Consider the following 22810-nt stretch of genomic DNA (forward strand, 5'->3'; position numbering starts at 1 on the left):
GCGATGGTGCCAGGTTTCCTCCAGACGTGACGCTTGGCATTCAGGCCAAATAGTTAAATCTTGGTTTCATCAGACCAGAGAATTTTGTTTCTCATGGTCAGAGTCATTTAGGTGTGTCTTGGTAAACTCCAAGCGAGCTGTTATGTGCCTTTTACTGAGGAGTGGCTTCAGTCTGGCCACTCTACCATAAAGGCCTGATTGGTTGAGTGCTACAGCGATGGTTGTCCTTCTGGAAGGTTCTCCAATCCCCGCAGAGGAACTCTGGAGCTCTGTCAGAGTGACCATTGGGTTCTTGTTCACCTCCCTGGCCAAGGCCCTTCTCCCCCGATTGCTCAGTTTGGCCTGACGGCCAGCTCTAGGAAGAGTCTTGGTGGTTCCAAACTTCTTCCATTTAAAAATGATGGGGACCGTCAATGCTGCAGACATTTTTTGGTAACCTTCCCCAGATCTGTGCCTCGACACAATCCTGTCTCGGAGATCTATGGACAATTCCTTCAACCTCATAGCTTCGTTTTTGCTCAGACATGCACTGTCATCTGTGGGACCTTATACAGACAAGTGTGTGCCTTTCCAAATTATGTCCAAGCAATTGAATTTACCACAGGTGAACACCAATCAAGTTGTAGAAACATCTCAATGATGATCAATGGAAACAGGATGCACCTGAGCTCAATTTCGAGTCTCATACTTATGTAAATAAATTTTTTCAGTTTTTTGTTTTTAATACATTTGCAATAATTTCTAAAAACCTGTTTCTGCTTTATGGGGCATTGTGTGTAGATTTATGGGGATAATTTTTTTTGTAATCCATTTTAGAAAAAGCCTGTAACGTAACAAAATGTGGAAAAATTCAAGGGGTCTGAATACTTTCCGAAGGCACTGTACAGTTATCTGTAAGGTCCCTCAGTCGAGCAGTGAATTTCAATTTCAACCACAAAGACCAGAGAGGTTTTCCAATACCTCTCAAAGAAGGGCACGTATTGGTAGATGGGTAAAATAAAATAAAAGCAGACATTGATTATCCCTTTGAGCATGGTGAAGTTATTAATAACATTTTGGATGGTGTATAAATACACCCAGTCACTACAAAGATACAGGCGTCCTTCCTAACTCAGTTGCGGGAGAGGAAGGAAACCGCTCAGGGATTTCATCATGAGGCTAATGGTGACTTTAAAACAGTTACAGAGTTTAATGGCTGTGATAGGAGAAAACTGAGGATGGATCAACAACATAGTTACTCCACAATACTAACATAAATGACAGAGTGAAAAGAAGGAAGCCTGTACAGAATAAAAATATTCCAAAACATGCATCCTGTTTGCAATGAGGCACTAAAGTAAAACTGCAAATAATGTGGCAATGAAACTAACTTCATGTCCTGAATACAAAGCGTTATGTTTGAGTCAAATCCAACATGTCACTGAGTACCACAAGCATGGTGGTGGCTGCATCATGTTATGGGAATGCTTGTCATTGGCAAGGACTAGGGAGTTTTTTAAAATAAAAATAAACGGAATAGAGCTAAGCACAGGCAAAATCCTACTAGCTTAGCCACACAAGCCCTCTATGCCAAACCACTATACTTAATCGTGTATAGTCCAACAGCTGACTGGTGGATAATGCTGCAGTATACTACATGACTGATATATAGTAATACAATAAAAAAAGTAGTTCAGTCTAATTTCAGACCACTTTGGGAGAGTTTCCCTTAAATTGCTGGCAAAGAGCAGATTAGTCATTGCCAAGAGCTTTGACATTTTCGCTCCAGATTGCATGGTTTGATCCTGCTGTTCCGAGGGTAGCCTTTGGTCTCCTCTGTCCCCTGACCCAGATCACCGTTCCAAATGGCACCTTATTACCGATATAGTGCACTACTTTTGACCAGGGTCAAAATTAGTGCACTATAAAGGAAATAGGGTGCCATTTGGGACAAAGCCCAGAGCTCCTCCCTGATTGGACGCGACGACAGTTAATACAGGAGACCACAGCATGAAATAGCTCTATTCCAAAAAGGCAAAACGCAGTAACTACAATTTGGGTCAGAATTTTGTTAAGACTGAAATCTGGCTATGTAGTATCTGTTTTATCTTGTGAATACAGTAAGTGTCCTGGTTAAATTATGTTCCGTTTCAGAAAAAATGAAATTTGCAGTAACTACAAAATCCAAGTAAAAACCAAGGCAAACAGCAGTAAATGAAGTTACTGCAATTTGGCTTTGTTCCACTGTGTTTTCACTGCAGTTACCCACTCTGCCATACAAAGGCCAAGAGCAGTAACTACGCAAACAGTAAAACTGAGAAAAATGGCTTTAAAGTTTATTTGCTGTCCAGCCAAATATGTTGTAGTTAGATAAGTGATAATGCACTGAGGTATTATCTTATTATGAAGTAATTTTTTATGCATATCAACCATGACCACTGATTTGACCTATACATTATGATACAAAGTCAAACAGAAATGAAAAATGTATGCACTCACTAACTGTAAGTTGCGCTGGATAAGAGCGTCTGCTAAATGAAAAAAATGAAAAACAAAAAACAGAAGCAAGTTGAATAAACACATTTAGATTGTAGATACTGCACAAACACAAATATTTTTTTAAAGTATCAACTTTCTGTGTGATGAAAGAGTCCTTACCATATGGCGAAAAAAAGCTGGAGGGTTACTACAATACAACATTCAAAACATGAAAACATAACTACATAAAACCATTAAATACAGTTGGAATGTAGTTAGAACTCTCAAACTGTTCCCATCAAACAGAAAAACAACAAGAAAGTTAGATAAACACATTTAGATTGTAGATACTGCACTTTGCATTTGCATTACCTTTGCCTTTGAATTGTTCTGAGTGTACAAAACATACTAATCCTAAACTTCCTAATAAACTTCCTAATATTTGTCAGGGCATGGACTCTACAAGGTTGACTTCAATGCTTCCCACAGTTGTGTCAGTTGTGCTGGATGTCCTTTGGGTGGTGGACCATTCTTGATACACACAGGAAACTGTTGAGCGTGAAAAACCCAGCAGCGTTGCAGTTCACTCAAACCGGTGCACATGGCACCTACTACCATACCCCGTTCAAAAGGCACTTAAATCTTTTGTCTTGCCCATTCAAAAATCTTTAAAGCCATTTTTCTCAGTTTCACTGTTAACGGTAATGTGAAGAACAACATGAACTGCACCAAAGTCAGATTAGGATATAACGTTAGGCAAACGAGACAGTGCCCAAGTTCTAAAATTCTCAGATAGAATGCCCTCCTTTTATTTCGTCACACTCACAACCATAAACAATTTTCTGTAATTAGCTCGCCATTAACTGTTAAATAATGATCTTGTTGTGAGTTTATTTTCCTGTAATAATGAATACAAAAAGTTAAGAAGTTGACAGCTATATGTTATGGTCATTATTTGAACTGGCTAGCCAGCTAACTTAACGTTAGCTAGCTAGCTAACAAGCTAGAAACGTATACTCCCTCTTCGGTGTCTAGGTCACCAGGCTGCTCTTTATTACGCACACCTGTCACCATCGTTACGCGCACCAGCGTCTCATCAGACTCACCTGGACTCCATCACCTCCCTGATTACCTTCCCTATATCTGTCACTCCCCTTGGTTCTTTCCTCAGGTGTTATTGACTCTATTTCTGTTATGGTTTCATGTCTGTGCATTGTTCATGTTTCTTGTTTTGTGTTCTGTTTATTAATTAAATATTCACTCCCTGTACTTGCTTCCCGACTCTGTAACATATACGTTACAGAAACAAACCAAAACATTGTTTAGAAAGTTGCTTTTAGTTGCCTGGTTTGTTAGCTTGACTTATACAAAATTCATTTTTAAACAAATGGGTTTATTTGTGTTAAAATACACCAGTTATGCTATTTTGGACTACCAGGCTGCTGGTGTCATGCAGCCTGTCGTTTTTGTGTTTATACTTTTTCATAACGACAAGTTTGATGTCGAACGACAATAGAATGTTAATGACAATAGACGTAGTATAAACCAGACTTTTGTTTAGTACACTACCGTACTCACTATGTATAGCACATGGCCTCACATGTGAATCCTTAAAGTGATGGGTGGGACTAAGGCTTAAGAGGGTGTGAACGATGCAGAATGGGTGTCGACAAAGAAGAGCTCTCCATTAGGTGTACCAAAACATTCAAGGGCCATTTTCTCAAAAGTGGGGTTACAAGATTATCAACTTTCAAAGCAGAAATACTTTCCAATTATTCCTCAAATGTAGTGTATTATATACCCTTTTCTAACTCTGAGTCTCTACTTTTATACACCATATCAAATTTTGCTACATAAGACCGAATTGAGTCGTTCGGTCACATTTTATCTCATACAATATGGAAGTCTGTTTGTGCCATTATGCCAACTCCTTGTCACTCATTGTCATGACAAAAAGCATGGTTTGACAATGGCAGCAATGGAGTTGACAAGAGCATAATCAAATCTGGGACCAGGCTAGTGGGAACCTAAAAAATACAAGAATTGTAAATGCAGGTCAGTTGGCTGTTTAGAGGTGGCAATGTTGTGAGCTTTGCCAAAGAGCTAGTGCGTCATCTATTAGAATTAAGTCCTGAGCTCTGTTAAAAAGACAAACAGCCACCACATGGCCATTACCTCATCCTTCCCCCAACTATTGGCAGAGACTGGTTAAGTGCAGACAAATTGTTCCAATTAGAGGGACATAACCTCAAGTCTTAAATTGCTTAAGAGAAAGCTAACAGGGAGAAAAATCAAAGGTCTAATTATTGTCTTTAGCGACCTACTGGAACTACACACCACACAACAGGACAACAACCCTAAGCACACAGCCAAGACAACTCAGGAGTGGCTTCTGAATGTCTCTGAATGTCCTTGAGTGGACCAGCTAGAGCTCGGACTTGAACCCGATGGAACCTCTCTGGAGAGACCTGAAAATAGCTGTGGAGCAACGCTCCCCATCCAATCTGACAGAGCTTGAGAGGATCTGTAGAGAGGAATGGGAGAAACTCCCCAAATACAGGTGTGCCAAGCTTGTAGCGTCATACCCAAGAAGACTTGAGGCTGCAATCACTGCCAAAGGCGCTTTAACAAAGTACTGAGTAAAGGGTCTGAATACTTATGTAAATGTGATATTTCCGTTTTTTTAATTTTGATAAATTAGAAAACATTTCTAAAAACCTGTTTTTGCTTTGTCATTATGGGGTATTGTGTGTAGATTGATGAGGGGAAAAAAACTATTTAATCAATTTTAGAATAAGGCTGTAACCTAACAAAATGTGGAAAAAGTCAAGGGGTCTGAATCCTTTACTTCCAATTCATTTTTTCAACTGGTACCGGGCGACCTTCAAACGAGTCTTGTGAGGCCTGTGGGCATCCTAGAGCAAAACACTATAGACAGAAGTTGGCAGATCAGCTGTACCGACTTCAGACGAGTCCCAAGACGCTTGTGGGGGTTGTAGAGCAAAACGTGTTTGTGAGAGTCTCATCTTTCCATAGAGGGGTCATAATAGTTTGTAGGCCAAACCGTTTGGATGCTACAGATGATTTTGTGAGAATACCTATTTTTGGGATGCCTCATGGTCTGACAAACACCGCTCTTGCTGTCACCTTTCACCGCAGATGTGGAGGTGTGACATAGGTGGATGCGGTGGATTGAGACAATGCAAAAAATCTGATATCTCTAGCTTAAACTGACAGATTTTTATGGGGATTTGTTTATCATGCTAATTAGATTTCTGCTGGGAATGGACATTGACCTTAGGGGGTTTTAAAGGTCCTAAATGATGACACCATTGCCCTTGATTCTAAGCAATGTTGTGCTGCTATTTTTATTGACTTGGCCAAAGCTTTTGATACGGTAGACCATTCCATTCTTGTGGGTAGGCTAAGGAGTAAGAGTGCAGTGTATAAAGTCAGAACATCTGCTGTCTCAGCCACTGCCTGTCACCAAGGGAGTACCCCAAGGCTCGATCCTAGGCCCCACGCTCATCTCAATTTACATCAGCAACATAGCTCAGGCAGTAGGAAGCTCTCTCATTCATTTATATGCAGATGATACAGTCTTATACTCAGCTGGCCCCTCCCCGGATTCTGTGTTAAACACTCTTCAACAAAGCTTTCTTAGTGTCCAACAAGCTTTCTCTGCCCTTAACCTAATTCTGAACACCTCCAAAACAAAGGTATATTGGTTTGGTAAGAAGAATGCCCCTCTCCCCACTACCTCTGAGGGTTTAAAGCTTGAGGTAGTCACCTCATACAAGTACTTGGGAGTATGGCTAGACGGTACACTGTCCTTCTCTCAGCACATATCCAAGCTGTAGTCTAGGGTTATATCTAAACTTGGTTTCCTCTATCGTAATCGCTCCTCTTTCACCCCAGCTGCCAAACTAATCCTGATTCAGATGACCATCCTACCCATGCTGGATTATGGACACATCATTTATAGATCGGCAGGTAAGGGTGTTCTCGGGCGGCTAGATGCTCTTTACCATTCAACCATCAGATTTGACTTCAATGCTCCTTACAGGACACATCACTGCACTCTATACTCCTCTGTAAACTGGCCGTCTCTGTATACCCGACGCAAGACCCACTGGTTGATTCTTATTTTTAAAACCCTCTTATGCCTCACTCCCTCCTATCTGAGATACCTACTGCAACCCTCATCCTCCACATACAACACCCAGTCACATTCTGTTAAAGGTCCCCAAAGCACACACATCCCTGGTTCGCTACTCTTTTCAGATCGCTGCAGCTAGCGACTGGAACAAACAGCAAAAAACACTCAAACTGGACAGTTTTATCTCCATCTTAACATTCAAAGACTCAATCATGGACACTCTTATTGACACTTGTGGCTGCTTCACGTGATCTATTGATGTCTCTACCTTTTTTCCCTTCGTGCTGTTTCTGTGCCTAACAATGTTTGTACCATGTTTTTACTGCTACCATGTTGCCCCCGTCCCCGCAGGAAGCATTTTGCCTCTTGGTAGGCCATCATTGTAAATACAAATGTGTTCTTAACTGACTTGCCTAGTTAAATAAAGGTTAAATAAAATAAAATTAATAAAAATGCACATCATTCCCTTCTATTAGAACCACCTGATGCAGGCTGGGTGAAATTAAATTAGGGCTTGTCACAAGCTTGGTTCCGCATGCCAGGGAGGACTGATTGAATTACAGAGGCAGATGACCTGGTGGGAGCAGAGGCTAATAAGTAGAGACCTGCCAGTCATAAGGTTTGAATTTGGCTTTGGATGATTGAGTTGGTCGGGGCAGGGTTGGGTTAGGTCACTAAACAGAAAATATGCCCCACTTCACATGCAGGTAAACCACTGCAGACACCGACCCAGGCACATACAGTGCCCTCCATAATTATTGGCACCCCTGTTTAAGATGTGGTCGAGGACTTCCAAAAATGCTCCTTTTTTTTTAAACAACATAGAACCCAAATGCAAAAAAAAGAGAAAAATCCAACCTTTTATTTAAGTACATTACTTTGGTGTAAAAAAATTTTTATCACACATTTAGAAAAAAAATAACTTGAAATCATGTGTCCCACAATTATTGGCACCCCTGATGTTAATACTTTGTACAACCCCCTTTTGCCAACAAGACAGCACTTAATCTCCTATAAAATTTCACAAGATTTGAGAACACAGAGAGAGGGATCTTTGACCATTCTTCTTTGCACAATCTTTCTAGATCATCCAGTGTCCTGGGTCCTCTCTTATGCACTCTCCTCTTTAGCTCGCCCCACAGGTTTTCGATTGGGTTGAGGTCTGGGGACTGAGATGGCCATGGGAGGACCTTGAGTTTGTGACTGCTGAACCATTTTTGTGTAGATTTTGCCACATGTTTTGGATCATTATCCTGCTGAAAGACCCAATGACGACCCATCTTCAGCTTTCTGGCAGAGGCCATCAGGTTTTTATTTAAAATGTCCTGGTAGTTCAAAGCGTTCATAATGCCATGCACCCTAACAAGGTTCCCAGGGCCTTTGGAAGAGAAACAGGCCCACAGCATCACAGATCCTCCACCATACTTCACGGTGGGCATGAGGTGCTTTTCGGCATACTCATCTTTTGTTTTACGCCAGACCCACTTAGAGTGTTTGTTGCCAAAAGCTCAATCTTAGTCTCATCTGACCAAAGCACACGATCCCAGTTGAAGTCCCAGTGCCACTTAGCAAACTCCAGACGTTTACGTTTGTGAGTGTTAGTGAGAAAAGGCTTTTTCCTTGCATGCCTCCCAAACAGCTTGTTGGCATGTAGAGAGTGTCTGATGGTTGTTTTGGAGACTTTGTGACCCCAAGATGCCACTCTTTGATGCAATTCTGTGACAGTGAGCTTAGGACTTTTTTTTACTTCTCTTACCATCCTCCTCACTGTGCGTTGTGGCAAGATAAACTTGGGACCTCTTCCAGCCTTGTTTGTCACTGTTCCAGTTGTTTTAAACTTCTTAATGATTCCTCTGACTGTAGATACGGGCAAGTTAAGGCGAGTGGCTATTTTCTTGTAGCCATTGCCTGACTTATGAAGGTCGACACAAATCTGCCTTACTTGAATGGTGTGTTCTCTTGTCTTTGCCATGTTGACAAATGGGTAAGAGAATCTGTGTCACGTCATATTTATACCCCAGGGAAACAGGAAGTCATGAATTACTAATTAAAAGTTCCTAGATACCCTGACCAACTTTAGCAACTACAGAAAAATATATTTTTAAAAAAATCAATTAAAATTTTCAGCGGAATTGTTAGGGGTGCCAATAATTGTGGGACACATGATTTCAAGTAATTTTTTTTCTAAATGTGTGATTTTTTTTTTTACCACCAAAGTAATGTACTTAAATAAAAGGTTGGATTTTTCTCTTTTTTTTCATTTGGGTTCTATATTGTTTTTAAAAAAAAGGAGAATTTTTGGAAGTCCTCGACCACATTTTAAACAGGGGTGCCAATAATAGTGGAGGGCACTGTATGTAGCTAAACGCTAACCCGTCTCAATTTCAGCAGTCAATCACACTATTAGTCTCACATTCACAGAGTGTATCTCAGATTTCTTGTGAAATCGTTATGAAAAATGTATGCACTCACTAACTGTAAATCGCTCTGGATAAGAACGTCTGCTAAATGACTAAAATGTAAATGTACAAATGTTATTCTGGATGAAAAAACAAGGCAATGTATGCCCTTCAAAAGTCCCCTCAACAGGGAAAAAACAGGAGACAAAACAAAAAACATTTGTACGACTCACACTGTAAATCTTTTTTTTATTTTTTTTATTGAACTTTTATTTAAATGGGATGCTGCATATAGTAGCATACACAATAAGATCGATCAAATGAAATTGCCTTCCATTGAATTCTCTTCACTATTTTGAGACCACATATTACCAGAAGGAATCAACAAAATGCCGAAGATGCACTTCTCATAAGCTGTCATGAAACACAATGTAAAGATATAAAGCACAATGCCATAGCCTACCATTGTATTAATTGAATGCACTGAGCTAACCCTAACCAAATGTTAAATTCTGAACAAAAGGGTTTGACAAAGAAAACAAATGGTCAAGCTCATGTTCACAGCCATCAATGAATTCCCATCACAAAACATCACCCTCGCTGTGAAAAAAATAAAAACTTTAATAAACAGATTTTAATAGGGGCATGTTCTTGTTGTCTCAGCTTTAAGGTTTCCATGGAAACAAAGAAGAGGAACTTCCCTTAATTTTCTCCTGACAGTGGAACCGGCGCGCGCACACACACACACACACACACACACACACACACACACACACACACACACACACACACACACACACACACACACACACACACACACACACACACACACACACACACACACACACACACTCCCCCTGATCTTTGGACATGTCCTAGATAGTTTGTTGCAGAATTTCGAAACACCATGATCAATACCCTTAACTTTATAATATTGTATCTACAGCCTGAAGCTGAAGACACAGTCTATAAGCCTTTTTCCGTTGGTCAAGTTGTTCTTAAACTCTACAAAAACATGCAAGCCCAAACTTAATCCCTTTCCTGCTGACTACAGTGCTATGACTTCATCAAACACGGAGTAGAAATTCATATTTCCCAGCATGCTGGATGCAAACAGTACATTGCATACAGTGTATGGAAATTGTGGCACTCAGGGGTTTTATTGCTAGTATAGCCTTTCAAGTACTGTATGATAGAACTGTTTGGCCATAATGACCATCATTATGTTTGGAGGAAAAAGGGGGGTTGCTTGCAAGCCGAAGAACACCATCCCAACCGTGAAGCACAGAGGTGGTAGCATCATGCTGTGGGGGTGCTTTACTGCAGGAGGGACTGGTGCACTTCACAAAATAGATGGCATCATGAGGAAGGAACATTTTGTGGATATATTGAAGCAACATCTCAAGACATCAGTCAGGAAGTTAAAGCTTGGTCGCAAATTGGTCTTCCAAATGAACAATGACCCCAAGCATGCTTCCAAAGTTGTGGCAAAATGGCTTAAGGACAACAAAGTCAAGGTATTGGAGTGGCCATCACAAAGCTCTGACCTCAATCCTATAGAAAATGTGTGGGCAGAACTGAAAAAGCGTGTGCGAGCAAGGAGGCCTACAAACCTGACTCAGTTACACCATCTCTGTCAGGAGGAATGGGCCAAAATTCACCCAACTTATTGTGGGAAGCTTGTGGAAGGCTACCCGAAATGTTTGGCCCAAGTTAAACAATTTAAAGGCAATGCTACCAAATACTAATTGAGTGTATGTAAACTTCTGACCCACTGGGAATGTGATAAAAAAAATTAAAGCTGAAATAAATCATTCTCTCTACTATTATTCTGACATTTCACATTCTTAAAATAAAGTGGTGATTCTAACTGACCTAAGACAGGGAATTTTTACTATGATTAAATGTAAAGAATTGTGAAAAACTGAGTTAAAATGTATTTGGCTAAGGTGTATGTAAACTTCCAACTTCAACTGTAATGCCTTGAGCTCAAAACTATACAACTGCAGTTGAACATGCTGGCATTTCTACCTTAGCTAAACCAAGTCGTGTCTGAAAGGAGCAACTGTTAGCCCTCCGGACCATTTGCCAGACGGGCCGAGTGGTCCCAGCAGTGCTCTGTCTCAGGGTCAGTCTGGTACAGACCCCTTTGGTGTTCTCCTGGGCCCTATGAGGACACACACACACAAACACATGCTCACAGAGGCACACACTCCCACTCATTGGTATGCATACATGTGCAGAGAACACACACACGCAAGCACGCACGCATACTCGCAAACACAACACAACCACGGACACACGCGCACACAAGCGCACACACTTACACAGGCCACTGTTAGCAGTGGAAACAGGTCTACTGGGACAGCAGTGGAGGATGTTACTCCAGCTATTCAATATCGGCGCGAACGCCATTTCATCAAGTTTTCTAGGGACAGTTCAGTCATTCAGTCAGGGTGATATTTCAGATGTTTGCTCCTACATTCAGAGTGGCGGATTGTTATCATTCAATTTAAGTTGACAGGAAGACATGAGTTTCCACAATAACAACAGATGTGCACTCCTCTGTGGCATTGTCAGCGTGAGGTGAATTTCTCAGCTTGATAACAAATGTGCCATCTTCAAAGGATTTGAAGCGGAAGTAGGATCATCATCAATGTTCTTTCAAACACCTTCACAATTCACTTTATAAATATATTGTTCAACATCCTCTGTTCTGCTGGCTGTTCACTTAAGGAACACTGTCACTGTAAGATACAGTAGGAGCACAGCGCATATTTCAAAAGACGGGAATGCAACAACAACTATGTATTGTATTATGTAATGGCAAACAGAGGATAGCACAGCTATTGTCTTCAAACATATCCTGGTTGGACTACATAAGACATTTCCATATTTCAAAAACATATTCAAAATTAGATCAAACAAATAATAGATTCCAAACAATTCTACAGACACAGGAGTGTTCTGATAACAACACAAACTGCCTACACCATGTGAACAGAGCACGCCTTCACCACACATTGTATGCTCCCATCAAATCAAACGGAATCCAATTGTCCAACTCACCTAAAAGCATGCTTGCACTGTGTAGTGTGCCCGTGAATACGCCTGAGTACATCCATGCAACTCCCCTCCTGGTCCGCTTTGGCATTCTGCTGTCACTGCTGGCTCTACTGTGAGGACAGGGGAACACGCGCTGGGGGCGGGGTGGGGGGAGGAGATGGCTGGTGCCAGGGGGGGGGGAGGGGGAGGGGGGGAGGGGAGGGGAGGGGAGGGGAGGGAGGACTGCTGTGCTAACTGCCAGACTCACCCAGACAATAAAGCAGCTGTCAGTGGAGCAGCAGCCACAGCGGAGGTAGAAGGTAAACTGTAAGATGTAGGAGGTAATAGGTAGGAACAGTTACTGTAGGAGGTAGGAAGTAAGACATAGGAGGTATGTAGGTAAGAGTTACAGTAGGAGGTAAGAGGTAGGAGCAGGCACTGCATAAGGTACAAGGTAAGATATAAGAGGTAATAGTGAAGGACTGTAGAGGGGTAGGAGGTAGGAGGTAAGAGGTAAGAGCTACAGTAGGAGGAAGGAGGTAAGAGGTAGGATATAGCATATAGGAGGAAAGAGGTAAGAGGTAGGAGGAGATCAATAAGCCTAGGAGGTAAGAGATAAGGTGTAGTGATCGAAGGAGGCAAAAGAGGTTGGAGGCTGAAGCTAGGAAGTAGGAGGTAAAAGTTAGGATGTAAGAGGTAGGATGTAGGAAGAATGATCAGCAGGAATGGAGATGATCACCTTCACCAGTGTCGCCAGCCATGATGCAGGCTGAGAGCCACAAGAGCCACAATCAGAAATATCTAGGTCACTTCACTCTAATTTTCAGATAATGGGGAAGGGAGAGGGGAGCGAGTACGACAACAGCATCAACCTTCAATGGGGTTGATTTAAGTGCTGAATTAATCAGTTTTACAAGTTCTGTTCCTGGCATTCATTCCCAGAGAATAGGACTTCAATCAGAACTTACCCACTGCCTCTCTGTTGCTGTGTGTCTAGTTGTGTACTGTGCGACACACACACACACACACACACACACACACACACACACGAAGGTGGCGTTAGCGAAGGACAATGTGTAATAGCTAAGATAGTTAGCTAGCTAGGAGGACTCCGGTACACAGCAGGTGGGAGGCGGGGTGACACCGGTAGATAGCTAGGACACCGCTAGACAGAGTCCTTCGTCCCCGAAAAACTCAGATAATACTTTTATTTCCCTTTTCTTTTGACCCATATTTAAATCGAAAGTGTCACAAAAGCATGAAGATGGCGTGCTCGAGAGGGGAGGGACCAATGTGATGTGGGCCGCAATCACACACTATTGGCAAGACGTGTAGTAGTACACACACCACAGTCCCTGTCCATTGCCACTCAACAATGGTCTTTTAATAAGAGCCACACTGTGCGTGTGCAGGCCGGTGTGTGTGTGTCGGGATTGGCAGGGGGGTGTCAAAACTATACACGAAACAGAATGGTCAAAATGTCTCCTCCGAGAGGCGAACTCTGGACCTTCAGATTGGTCGTAACTAGTTACCACAGCCACAAAGTCATAAACCCTGCCTATTTCTACCATTTATCTTCTTAAAATCTGATTTGAAATTTAACCCTAAACTCAACCCTAACCTTAAAATATATATTTTTTAAATACATGACTTTGTGCCTGTGGTAACTAGTGGAAACCCTTCAGATTCCATGGCTTACGCTACGAACCCTGTCATGAATGCATTATCTTGACACTCTATTTAAAGGGACAGTCTGGTGATAAAAGAAAACGTTTGTCGTTGTTCATTCACTCAGTACTGATTGAAAGTTTATTTTTCTTGCTTGGTTAAAATAAATGTCTTAAACAGTTGATGTATAGAAAACAGTCACATAGCTAACCAAGTTAGCAAGCATGGCGTTTTCTTTTGACTGTGCAAAGGTCCCGCAAGCAAGCAATGATGTTGGTATAGTTTAACCTGGGTGCCCCAGCACCCCCCAGCTACTTTAATTTAATGCATAAACTAAACAAGCCAGATTGACAAGTGTGTGGAGTAACGTTAGCTAACGTTAACATTAATGTTAGATGAGCAATGCCCATTGCATGTATTATACTTTAGCAGTGTGGCAGTTTCCCAACGTTTGGTGTTGATTATGAACTTTACTCAGCTAGCTAGCTTTTGAAATAATGTGGGATAGCTACATTGTCAACATTGAGTTGTGCTGGTGCATGATCCGTCCATACAGCTAACGTTAATGTTACAGGCTAAAGTTACTGGCTAACTTTAGTTGGCTAGCTAACTGGCAATAGCAGCCAAGGACATTCGCTATCTTATTTGTGCTTATTACATGCAAGTGTCAAGTGACAAGGCCAACAGTTTACACAGATGTCTTCAGCCATGTGAAAAACCTTCCATAGCAAAATATAGCTAGCTTCCTTTGCTTTTAGCTTGCCTCTTATCCAACTGGTGTTAGCTAGCTACTAGCACTGTTGCTGCACAACCCAAGTGCTTTTAGAACTCTGAGATTTGGCTGAAAAGATGTTAGCATTGTCAGAAATGCTACAAAAACATAGCACATAGTTGGTTCTTAATGAACGGAAATGTGTACGTGAGAGCGCTAAATTATTAACTGTTGCATCTACAAACGTATTTAGTCCAAATGGATCCGAGTCCAATTGTCACCTTATGGACACCGTAGCCTCAATTTAATCCAACGTCTAGAATTTGAGCTAGGTTTGGCCAAGAAACTGTCTGATGACCCTAATCCAGTATAGTGGTTCACATATTTTCCCATATCAGAGGCTAAAAGGTGGAGGAACACAAAACTACAGGGGCATTCAGATATCCCCAAGGAGCAATTACTGCAGAGAACTAAGCAACTTGACTTAAACACTGATAAGGACATGCATTTCCATTGAAGGGGAAATACATTTCATCTTTAGAAGTGTACCTTACCTCCAATTTATAATCATGTCAGTTATGCAACAACTTGGTGACTTGAGGGCATATCTAATGTAATCAGAGGCCCCTTACACACTCAAGTTGTACAACTGATGTACAACACACTTGGCACAACGGTGGTGATACAACATAGTTTTTCTGCACAAAGATAATTACACAAGCGTTGTGGAGACAACGCACACTATTTTCTAAGCATATGCTATTTAAAATTCACAAAAGCTGTGCTCCAGGGAACCCAGGTCTCACAAGGAATCTTCCTACAAGATCACTGAGACCAACTAGCTCCTTATCACACTGTAAGATTGGACCAGTAGTGCTCATATTACCCATGGAGCCTTGCTTGGAGCTTATCATCGCTGTTTGAAATGTAGTTGGAGTGGAGTGGGATGAGCAGACATGTCAGGTGGGGCATAACTACTGTTCTGTAACACATCCCACTGTGATTCTACCATTGTAAAGGCATGAGGCTCATGACAGGCTCTGCTCTGGTGGTGATGACAGCTGTCTTGTTCATAGGAGTGGAGGAGTAGGATCATAGTGGTTGTGTCTCAGTCCAGAGGTGAGCTAGCTGTTATTGGCAGAGAGGTTTGGAACTCTTTCTTATTGGTCTATTAACTAATTTACGGCGATGTCACCAGGCAGGCCAAAACTCCATCCCACCAAAACAGGTTGAAATTTCAGGCAGTCTTTTCAAACAGCTCTTACACTAAAAGGGCATTATCATTTTCACAAATTCACTGTATTATTCCAACCTCATAGTGTAGAAATATATATAAAACACATGGAAATCCTATTTGGACTGCACTGGGCCTTTAAACTAATGTATATGAAGTTCACAGTGGGGCTAAGCACCGACACAGCCATAATGCAGTAGTATAAGTCCTCAGACTGTCTTATAAAGGGAAACTTGAGTGGCAATTAAAATAAGCTGTGCTATTTTCAAACCCTCAAATCCATAAGGTTCCCTGTGGATTCCTGACAGCAGTATTTAAAGAAGAATATCAAATCTGTAGTGGGGTTTACCTCAAATTGAAGTCTATGTTTCTCGCTCCCCTTTGGCAAGAGCATAAATCCTTAATTTAGCAGAAAATAGGAAAAAGTGGTTTCACGTTAAGAATATTGAATCTTGAATGATATCACACAGTTCAGTTCCAAGGACTTACTCGCACAATAACAATCCGGTACGAGACAGAAACGTCAGGACTAGAATACACGATGGGTGAACACCAAGCCAGAAGCACAATGATGCCTTTGAAGTACCAAACAATAAAGTCAAATATGTGTACACAGACAAAGTGCTCAGTGCCGCTGTCGGCATCCTGAATCCCCTTTGAAATGAAACTCATATTTACATTTGAACATCTCTCTTTAGAGAGGAGAGCCCAGGGCTGCAAAAAGGAGAGACACACATACAGATAGTATAGAATACAATCAGGGTTTTTCCAGAGTCTAACAGAGAGGAGTTAAAGGGATAGTTCTCTATCTTTGTGTCAAGTTTTAGCTTATGTACAACTTTTGACTTTCAACTTTCTTTCGGAACATATTTTCGAACATGTAGCAATGTTAGTGGAAATGGATTGAATCAGCTAGCGGTGCATTGAAAAGCATGAGGAAAGAGAGGTGGAAGGGGAAGCATAACCTGTGAAACAAACTTGAAATAAGGTAATAAGTCACCTTTAACCAGCTAAACAACTCCATTATCCAGTTTGAGTCAGATCTTTACAAAGGTCCCATGGAAACGTGTAGGTTATATACTATATCTCACACAAACAAACTACAGCAGGCTTGTATCTTTTAAATGTTGAGTCGGATTGGAGAACCCATGTCAGGTGTGGCATAACTGCCATCCTGTGTAACCAACCCAGCCTGTAACTCCGCTATCGTAATGTCATGGGTAAGCCACAGTGATGACAGCAGCTGTCTTTGCTCTCCCAAGGTCTCAAGCATGAAACCTGGCCAAGGCGTTCCATTCTTTTTTTAAAAACATGTTTTACATTTTTTTGTCATTTAGCAGACACTCTTATCCAGAGCGACTTACAGTTAGCGAGTGCATACATTTTTCATACTGGCCCCTTGTGGGAAACAAACCCACAACCCTGGCGTTGCAAGTGCCATGCTCTACCAACTGAGCTAAACGGGGCCCTTTCTTGTCTTCTGTAAAACTGGGTACGTGTCTCAAATGGCAACTTATTTCCTAAACTACTTTTGACCAGAGCCCAATGGGCCCTGGTTAAAATAGAAGTGCACTAAATAGGGAATATGGTGCCATCTGGGATACAGTTGAGATCCAATCCAATCACATTTAGAATGGTATCAATTACCCAAGGCCTAGTGAGATGCTTTTACACTACAACCAAGCAGCATCGAATGGAAAGCATGTGTTGTTGTTGGTTCCGGTTACATGCATATCCTTATTTTACACATCCCCACCCCAGCCCTAATCTCCTCCACGTGTGACAGGTAATGTAAGGAGAGGGGCGGCAGGTAGCTTAGTGGTTAAGAGTGTTGTACCAGTAACCGAAAGGTCGCTGGTTCTAATCCCCGAGCCGACTAGGTGAAAAATCTGTCGATGTGCCCTTGAGCAAGGCACTTAACCTTAATTGCTCTGATAAGAGCGTCTGCTAAATGACTAAAAATTTAAAATGAGAGGATAGAAAGGGTTTGGGGTCTGCATGCAAAGGAGTGAGCTCCCACTCCAAACACTCTGGCTCATAGCTGAGGAGACAGAGAGACCATATGTTTTCACTGTGATCATTCAACAGAATAACACTCTCACCAAATGGATTCCAGACCACACTGGGCGAGAGTTGCCAAATACAACTATTCTTGTTTTTCAATTAAAATGAATAAGTTAATTTCCTGCTGAGCTTTTGCACGTGGGTAGGAGAGTCTGATCTAATGTATGGTCTTATAGAAGCATTACATTTACATCATTTAGCAGACGCTCTTATCCAGAGCGACTTACAGTTAGTGCATACATTATTCTTTTTTATTTTCATACTGGCCCCCAGTGGGAATTGAACCCACAACCCTGGCGTTGCAAACGCCATGCTCTACCAACTGAGCTACCTCCCTGCCGGCCATTCCCTCCCCTAACCTGGACGACGCTGGGCCAACTGTGCGCCGCCCCATTGGTCTCCCGGTTGCGGCCCGCTACAGCAGAGCCTGGATTCGAACCAGGATCTCTAGTGGCACAGCTAGCACTGCGATGCAGTGCCTTAGACCACTGCGCCACTCGGGAGACTAGTGCATGAACAAGATGGACAAGTAGAGGGGGCAGGGGAAAGTATTTATGAATTATGTGACTATTAATCACCTAAATAAAACCTAGACAGTCAGGGAGTATCGAAAGTTTAAAAAAAGACGAACACAGGAGTATTATTTTGGGGGGGGGTTTGCCAGCAAGCATTATACCCAAATTTGCAGTGTGTGCCCGAATTCGGGGGGAGACCGAAATTTGTATGACACCCCTGACTTAGACCTCTTGAATTGAAGCATATCCAAGCACCTCTTATTGATTCACACCATCATACCGTTAACCAGAGCTGAAGCATGATGCTACAGAAGCCATATGCTCTGTACACCATATCCATTATTGTCTTATTAAAGATGTTCTGAAGCTAACATAATGCTGACCCGTCTCTTTACCAATACAAAAGCTTGAGTTTTCCCCTCAACACAACTAGCGTGGTGCTGTTTGTAGACTAAGCTGCTAGACAGAGGTAACAGAGCTCCCAGTGAAATCCAACCATGTCATGATCTATAATTGTATCTCCCAGTGATAATGGCCTTCCATCTCAAACAGCTGACACACTCATCAATCACAGATCATACACTCCAGCCTGAGCCCAGCTTTTATTCCCACAATGTTTACAACATCATATTAACATGGAGTAGAACGGGACAGACCTTCCAGATCCAGATAATCTTTGTGCTGAAATATCCCTTCAGCACTGGTGGGGGTGCTGTATGTGTGACAGTGTGAATGAGGAGATGGAGTCATCACTCTCTAACTGTCACTACTGTCGTTTGAGCTGATGGAACATACTAATGAAAGAGGTTGGTAAAGCGTGGTTTTGATTTGCTTCATACAGTGCCAGAAGAGGACAGATGAACAGACAGACAGGCAGATGGGCAGGCAGGCACACAGGTTGACAGGTAGACAGGCAGACAGACAGGTAGACAGACAGGTAGACCAACAATAGGTGTGCTGTGCAGCGCAACTAAACCCAAACCACACAAAAAGTCAAGATTTATCAAACACAGAAATGTAGTTGGGTCAAATGCTTACAAAGCCACATGTTCTGTGAAAAACAACCAATTTGAAGGAATTTTCACAATGCTGTGTGTTTTGACCTATAGTGCTGTATAATTACAAGTTCAAAGAGTAATAGGTCCACCATTCCATTATTTGTATTGGCACCATTCACAACAAAAAAATCCCCTCAATGTATCTACAGTCTAACCAGTCAAAGGTGGGAACTTCTGAGGGTTTCAAGCTCTTGAAATGAACATCAAACAACATATGCATCGTTTAACAATGCAGTGTATAGCAAGCTTGGGATTTGAATAATGCCAGTAATTGGGTGGGAGCCTTCTGACTTTCATTGGGTTCTTATTGATCTCAGGATGTTGTGCCTAGGCTTTGGCATTCTGGTTGTGTCCCAAATTGCGCCTTATTCCTGTATATTGCGCTACTTCAAATGGCACACTATTCCCTATATAGTGTACAACTTTTGAAGTAGTGCACTATATAGGAATAATGTGACATTTGGCACAAAGCCATTATCTCCACAGGCACAATTCATTATCTAAATCAACACAAAATGTCTGCAGAGCGCACTTTTAATTCTTAAAAGTCTAAGTTGTTTGGGGGGGTTCTAAACTGACATATCGATTGTTTTAAGGTGGTCATACAATGGATCATTTAGCTATTTGATTTTGAATTTTAGGACCCCTTTATGGATAAAAAAAATAATATTACAAAATGATTTGATAAAAGATTGAAATTTGGCCTTTACTACTGTAGCCCAGAGAAACACAATGAAAAACACATTCATAAATGGCAAAAAAGACAGTAAAAAAATGAATTATAAGAAACAAGGTTTTGAGGTGTTTTTCCTATTTCTAGGAGATACAAGAAAGCTCAGGAAATGTGTATGTATGTATGTATGTATGTATGTATGTATGTATGTATGTATGTATGTATGTATATAATATATATATATATATATATATATATATATATATATATATATATATATATATATATATATATACAGTACCAGTCAAAAGTCACCTACTCATTTAAGGGATTTTCTTAATCTTTACTATTTTCTACATTGTAGAATAATAGTGAAGATATCAAAACTATGAAATAACACATATGGAATCATGTAGTAACCAAAAAAGTGTTAAACAAATCAAAAGATATTTTATATTTGAGATTCTTCAAAGTAGCCACCCTTTGCCTTGATGACAGCTTTGCACACTCTTGGCATTTTCTCAACCAGCTTCATGAAGAATAATGTTCCAACAGTCTTGAAGGAGTTCCCACATATGCTGAGCACTTGTTGGCTGCTTTTCCTTCACTCTGCAGTCCAACTCATCCCAAACCATCTCAACTGGGTTGAGGTCGGGTGATTGTGGAGGCCAGGTCATCTGATGCAGCACTCCATCACTCTCCTTCTTGGTCAAATAGCCCTTACACAGCCTGAAGGTGTGTTTTGAGTCATTGTCCTGTTGAAAAACAAATCATAGTCCCACCAAGCACAAACCAGATGGGATTGCATATCGCTGCAGAATGCTGTGGTAGCCATGCTGGTTAAGTGTGCCTTGAATTCTAAATAAATCACAGACCGTGTCACCAGCAAAGCACCCCCACACCATCACACCTCCTCCTCCATGCTTCACGGTGGCAATTCGAACATGATGGCCTGATTCATTTGATGTTGAGATGTGTCTGTTACTTGAACTCTGTGAAGCATTTATTTGTGCTGCAATCTGTGGTGCAGTTAACTCTAATGAACTTATCCTCTGCAGCAGAGGTGTAACTCTGGGTCTTCCTTTCCTGTGGCGGTCCTCATGAGACCTAGTTTTATCAAAGCGCTTGATGGTTTTTGCGACTGCACTTGAAGAAACTTTCAAAGTTCTTGACATTTTCCGGAATGACTGACCTTCATGTCTTAAAGTAATGATGGACTGTCGTTTCTCTTTGCTTATTTGAGCTGTTCTTGCCATAATATGGACTTGGTCTTTTACCAAATAGGGCTATCTTCTGTATACCACCCCTACCTTGTTACAACACAACTGATTGGCTGAAACACATTAAGAAGGAAAGAAATTCCACAAATTAACTTTTAACAAGGCACACCTGTTAATTGAAATGCATTCCAGGTGACTACCTCATGAAGCTGGTTGAGAGAATGCCAAGAGTGTGGAAAGCTGTCATCAAGGCACAGGGTGGCTACTTTGAAGAATCTTCAATATAAAATATATTTTGATTTGTTTAACACTTTTTGGGTTACCACATGATTCCATATGTGTTATTTCATAGTTCTGATGTCTTCACTATTATTCTACAATGTAGAAAACAGTCAAAATAAAGAAAAACCCTGGAATGAGTAGGTGTGTCCAAACTTTTGACTGGTACTGTTTATACAGTGAGGGAAAAAAGTATTTGATCCCCTGCTGATTTTGTACGTTTGCCCAGTTACAAAGAAATGATCGGTCTTTAATATTTAATGGTAGGTTTATTTGAACAGTGAGAGACAGAACAACAACAAAAATCCAGAAACACGAATGTCAAAAATTTTATAAATTGATTTGCATTTTAATGAGGGAAATAAGTATTTGATTTGACAGTGGAATGACAGTGGAGTGTGCGGAGGAGCGGGGTGACGTGAGAGAACTTGGGAAGGTTGAACACCAGACGGGCTGCGGCATTCTGGATGAGTTGTAGGGGTTTAATGGCACAGGCAGGGAGCCCAGCCAACAGCGAGTTGCAGTAATCCAGACGGGAGATGACAAGTGCCTGGATTAGGACTTGTGCCGCTTCCTGTGTAAGGCAGGGTCGTACTCTCCGAATGTTGTAGAGCATGAACCTACAGGATCGGATCACCGCCTTGATGTTGGCGGAGAACGACAGGGTGTTGTCCAGGGTCACGCCAAGGCTCTTCGCACTCTGGGAGGAGGACACAACGGAGTTGTCAACCGTGATGGTGAGATCATGGAACGGGCTGTCCTTCCCCGGGAGGAAGAGCATCTCCGTCTTGCCGAAATTCAGCTTGAGGTGGTGATCCGTCATCCATACTGATATGTCTGCCAGACATGCAGAGATGCGATTCGCCACCTGGTTATCAGAAGGGGGAAAGGAGAAGATTAGTTGTGTGTCGTCAGCGTAGCAATGATAGGAGAGGCCATGTGAGGATATGACAGAGCCAAGTGACTTGGTGTATAGCGAGAATAGGAGAGGATCTAGAACTGAGCCCTGGGGGACACCAGTGGTGAGAGCACGTGGTGCGGAGACAGCTTCTCGCCACGCCACTTGGTAGGAGCGACCGGTCAGGTAGGACGCAATCCAAGAGTGAGCCGCGCCGGAGATGCCCAGCTCGGAGAGGGTGGAGAGGAGGATCTGATGGTTCACAGTATCAAAGGCAGCAGACAGGTCTAGAAGGACAAGAGCAGAGGAGAGAGAGTTAGCTTTAGCAGTGCGGAGAGCCTCTGTGACACAGAGAAGAGCAGTCTCAGTTGAATGACCAGTCTTGAAACCTGACTGGTTTGGATCAAGAAGGTCATTCTGAGAGCGATA

The 22810-nt window shown here is 41.8% G+C and overlaps 1 protein-coding gene across 1 annotated transcript in view; it reads right to left on the reverse strand.

Annotated features, from left to right (window-relative positions):
• Positions 1–12220, reverse strand: part of LOC121558902 (zinc finger protein 385B-like) — a gene marked incomplete at its 3' end in the record, with an annotated part of 55505 nt that extends 43285 nt beyond the window's left edge. The window contains exon 1 of the mRNA XM_045217337.1: positions 12085–12220. Within this exon, the coding sequence (XP_045073272.1) occupies positions 12085–12169 (85 nt within the window). The remainder of the gene's footprint in view (positions 1–12084) is intronic.
• Positions 12221–22810: the final 10590 nt, after the last annotated feature.

This window comes from Coregonus clupeaformis, unplaced genomic scaffold (genome assembly GCF_020615455.1).
Source record: "Coregonus clupeaformis isolate EN_2021a unplaced genomic scaffold, ASM2061545v1 scaf1017, whole genome shotgun sequence".
NCBI classification, from domain to species: Eukaryota; Metazoa; Chordata; class Actinopteri; order Salmoniformes; family Salmonidae; genus Coregonus; species Coregonus clupeaformis.